Here is a 4,902-nt window from a genome sequence, read left to right as displayed (position 1 = left end):
TTGTTCCAAACGTTTCCAATTTTCTAACAATATTTCAACTTTTCCACAGGCTCAAGATGTAGGCATGATGACTGCATATCATAATTACATCGTCACATCATTGGTAAGGATAGTAAAGATATTACTACTTGTTTAATTATGTTCGTTATTTTGAATACGTAATCTGCAATAGTACTTATAATTAAGTGTTAAAGGAATTCCACCCAATCTCAGTTTTTTTTTGTTTTTTTTGTCTTCAGAACCGCATTGGAAGATGTATGACTTCTAACAGTTATAATTCAACCACAGATGTTATCCTTTTTTTTCCGCAGGATTTACACACCATTAAGCTGGATGGATTCCAGCATGGAGCAACGAACATTTCCGGTTTCCGACTGGTGGATCCTGCTCGTCAAAATATCAATATGGTAGTTCGTGACTGGACTTTTGGCGAATATCGTTACGGTCTTCGACCTGGCAAGGACCATTTGTTAAAGGTATCGTGTTATGATGATCAACTATGCATCATTTTCTTACACTTAACCCCCCTCCCTCTCTCATTTTGCCTCGCAGGGCCTGCCGTGGCCTGGTGGTTAGAAGCACTCGACTCGTAATCTGTAGGTCGCGAGATCGAATTCTACCACCGAACATACTCGCCCTCTCAGCCGTGGGACCATTATAACGTGATGGTCACTCCCACTATTCGTTGGTAAAGAGTATTCCAAGAGTTGGTGGTGTTGACCAGCTGCCTTCCCTGTAGTTCATCGCTTCTAAATTAGTGACGGCACGCGCGGGTAGCCCTCGTGTGGCTTTGCGCGAAATTCAACTAACTTAGTTTTTCTCAGCTTGAGATTGGTACTTTGAGAGTTAAAGCCATAATTATTTTTGGACGAGTGTTGTTCCGCAGGAAGTAAGAGTGTCGTTCCGCAGGAAGTAAGGGTGTTATTCCGCAGGAAGTAGGAAGAAAAACCGTGACGATAAAGAATAATTTGGCACGTCTAAATAAAAACGTTTTGTAATATATTTTCTACGACGTTTCGAGCAGGCGCCATTTGTCAGGCAGTAGAGATAATTCCATTGTAAAACTAGAAAAAGTTATTATTTAGTTATCATCTCAATTTATGCGTTATCTTTTATCAATGACATAATTAGTCCCCTCCTCCCTCTAAATACCGCTACAGTTTAAAGCTTTGTTTTATTCGTCTGAGTACATACAAATTATCCTATTGAAACTATTTTATTTACATTAAGCCTAACATCTTTTCTTTTTTTAAATAAGGCAATAAGTTGGTATTCTTGGAATGTATCTTCTGCACAAAACGTTGATAAAGTCCATTAACAATACGTATTTATTCTGCGTGGATCATCTTGTACGGGTATTTTAACGGCGTATAATATAATGAAACAGCCATATATGATGTAACAAAATTCTGTAGGCTTACAGTGTGCATCTGTTTCGGCTTGATAGTTTTTAATTGAAACACACGAACAGCGGATATCTTGCATTACAGAGGGCGCTGCAAAGATTTAAGGGAAAAACATCCAAAAATCGAATTAAATATGAGTATTATCACTGGCGAGATGTATTTGGATACCTCCAACGTAAATTAATATTATAATGTGATTTTTTTTTTTTACAGAAGGGGGACTGTTATATTTTTAGTGTTCGTAATGTAATTTTTGTGTTAAAAATTAGGATAATTCAAACCGTGTTTGTGTCTTGTTTAGGTTTTATATATATAACAACCAATGTATGACAACTTAACAGAATCAATAAGCTTCAGCGACTTCTTGTGAAAAGAAAAAAAAACGATACACTTTGGAAGGGCTCTCAAGAAAATAGTAATTTACATGCATATTATTTAAAGTATATACTATAGTTTCCAGATCTATGCTGTCCGCCACACGAGGAGACTGTTTTCGAGTTACGTGGGGGTCCGCAGAATTGAATCAGTTGAGGACAACTGAGGCTTAATAAAGACGGAATCGTTATTGAATAATCAGAGTGCAACTGTTTGTGTAAATGTAAACCTTTGCTTCTCTGACTGTAGTTATTCACAAACAAAGGAAGTTCTGTGACTAGTTTTTCTGTAACAAGTACGTTGCTTGAAAACTGACTAAGACATATATTGTTGAATTTGACTTGCAGAATACTCACGAACAACTTAATTAAAGGTGATGTGTTATCCTTACATATGCCTCGTAGTGCCGCCAAGTAGTGAGTTTCGTAACTAATCCCCATTTTAGACCGAATGTACATCTGTGGTTCATAACGGAATTTAAACTTCATAAAAGTTGTTTTGGTTTTAATAACGGTTTCGAAAATAATATAAATTTTTTTTTCTATCAAGTAAGGACTTTTTACAAATCTGTAAGAAGAAGAAAACAACTTACTTAGATCAAATTATTATTTTGTTTACCACAATGAATATTTTATTATCATGTTTGTTAACAAAAATACAATCTGAAGAAAAGGGAAGAACATTGATGTCAAACGAATATGCATCCTCATTCATCCTGATTATTGTGTGTGTCTTTTAGTCTCACTACTACGTGTTGTGGCCTTTCTTTTATGTATTGCGTTTTGACATTTTGTGACAAATCTGTACGTGTTGGAGAAAAATGGATGCCATTTTCGGATTCAGCGTACAGGAATTACTGTAGCACTTGTAAAAATTTCATGACAATAAAACCATCGCAGGCCTGTGTTATTAATGTGAAAAAATATTTCTCAGTTAATCATAGTAGTATTTTTGCGTTAGGCTTATTCTCGACTGAGATGCGCTGTAAGATACGAGTATTTCAGGATTAATGTCCATTAATGTATTTATGGCCTTAATATTTAAGTAACATCGTAGTGATTATTCTCAAACAAACAAATAAGATATTTTAAAAAGAAAGTTTCATACCAAAAATGATGCAGTTATTAGTAAACGTTAATCTAGATCTACCTATAAGTGTTAATAGCTTCTTACCAAAAGATAGCTAACTCTGGAACTCAGAACTGTAAAGTAAACCTATAAATCAGTGAAGCCTATTCCATACTGAGAATAATTATGTAAAGTAACAAGTCAATCTACAATAATAAAAGGGTGTGTCTGTGACCGCCTAACTCCAAGAGGAAAGAACTTAGAAAACTGAAATTTTGCACACATGTTAATTTATCCCGAGGGTGTGCACCTGAGTATTATTACTTATTTTATCCACGCGCGCGCATAGGCATATTTTTAATGATACAGGCTAGCGAAAAACCACATAGGAAAGAAGTGGTACCTCATATAACAACTCCTAATATATAGAAAAGCCAGTGTATTTTGGTAACAATGCATTCCAACAATGGCGCTTATGTCATGTTGCTTAGCAATTAAAAATATAGATTATACTTTTATGTTAAAATAGGTTCCGAATACACACACTGGCATCGTCATATAAAATATATCAACCTAATAACCCGAGCGAAGCCGAGTACTTTCGCTAGTACCCAATAAAACTAAAACCTATCGTGATTACAATGTACTGAACCATCAGTTGCTTTTAATAGTACTTTTAGGAATAAGTCCAATAAGTAAGTAACGTACGCTCTGTCCTTTTTTGTTACGTTCGTTAAAAGTATTGGTTAGAATGTTTAATCTATCTATAATTAGAATAAGAATAATGTCAAATCATAAAAAATAGATAATTTTGCATAGTTAGATTCATATATAAATTTAGGGCTAACCTAAATCTCCTACGGTGAGGTATTGGTGGGATTATGGCCGAAAAATCCACCGGTGTTCAGTGGTAAGTTTACGGACTTACAATGTTAAAGTCTGGGGTTCGATCCCCGAGTTAGACAGAGGTTAGAAAGCGATAAAAACAAACAAAAATCGACCAAAAATATTGCTAACACCCGAGAGTACCTGGTTGATAAAATGATGTATTTAATTAACTATTTAGGTACTTAGATTAATCGGAAGTTAATATACCACCAGGCTTAGGAAGTTTAGTTATCAATTTATGCACAAAGCCAACAATGCAAAATCAGTTTTATAAGAGTACTACGTATAGGCCTTCAAAAATGACGGGATAAGTACAACCACCCCAACCCCATGGGTATACCCTAACCTTCACATTTCATAACTAACTAAAATAAATAAATGAGGCAGAAAAGTGCAGTCAAACATCGGTAAATTCCTCTGTGAGCCAATCAGAATTAAGATCATTCATGAAATGAATTCGAAGCGTATTCATAGAATAATTATAGGCAAACAACTGGAAAAACATTTTTTATTTCCTAATTTAGTCTCCGTTGATTAAAGAGGTTTGTTTGTTTTATTATTAAAAACGTTGGTGATATAACAGAAAATAGCTTAAATCACAAACAATTTAAGTTTAAAATTCACTCGATATTTTTACTTTCATGATATATTTTATACACTTGGCTCTACGACAGGTGATCCCACACTACGTCTTTACTTTAGGCTTATTATACCAACACTCACTACACTTATAAGGTTTCACGGTACACACACACAAACACCCTCTCACGGCCAACTTGTAGCCCCGTCACTAAAATCGTAATGGACAAGACGGTAATCGGACTACTTTATCTGGATAAATGCATTTTGGCTTTTACGACTCCTCCTATTTCTAGAAATCAAGCGTGACGTGACGCAGGCTTTTATATAGGTTAGATAACAACAATATTCAAAGTAATATTGCAAATTAGAGCCAATGACGTTCGTTGAATATCTCAAGTGTTTCTTTCATGAATTATATTATTACCGTTCCGGTGATATAAAAGGTGTGGCAAAAGTAACAGTACAGTCGTTTCATTTAGAACATGGTTTACGTTTTAACATCTTACCTGCATTTAGAACATAGTTTAAGTTCTAACATCTTACCTTCATTTAGAACATAGTTTAAGTTCTAACATCTTACCTT

At 34.9% G+C, this 4,902-nt stretch overlaps 1 protein-coding gene across 1 annotated transcript in view; it reads left to right on the top strand.

Moving 5' to 3' along the window:
- The window catches only part of LOC106469047 (glutamate receptor ionotropic, kainate 2-like), a gene marked incomplete at its 5' end in the record, with an annotated part of 64,754 nt that overhangs the window by 20,224 nt on the left and 39,628 nt on the right, over nucleotides 1-4,902 (top strand). Inside the window, 2 exons of the mRNA XM_022397440.1 lie at nucleotides 50-103; nucleotides 312-476. Coding sequence (XP_022253148.1) covers nucleotides 50-103; nucleotides 312-476 — 219 coding nt within the window. The remainder of the gene's footprint in view (nucleotides 1-49; nucleotides 104-311; nucleotides 477-4,902) is intronic.

This window comes from Limulus polyphemus, unplaced genomic scaffold, assembly GCF_000517525.1.
Source record: "Limulus polyphemus unplaced genomic scaffold, Limulus_polyphemus-2.1.2 Scaffold3274, whole genome shotgun sequence".
Lineage (NCBI taxonomy): Eukaryota > Metazoa > Arthropoda > Merostomata > Xiphosura > Limulidae > Limulus > Limulus polyphemus.
Note: the sequence above shows the minus strand (reverse complement) of the source record. Positions and strands in the feature narration are given on the sequence as shown.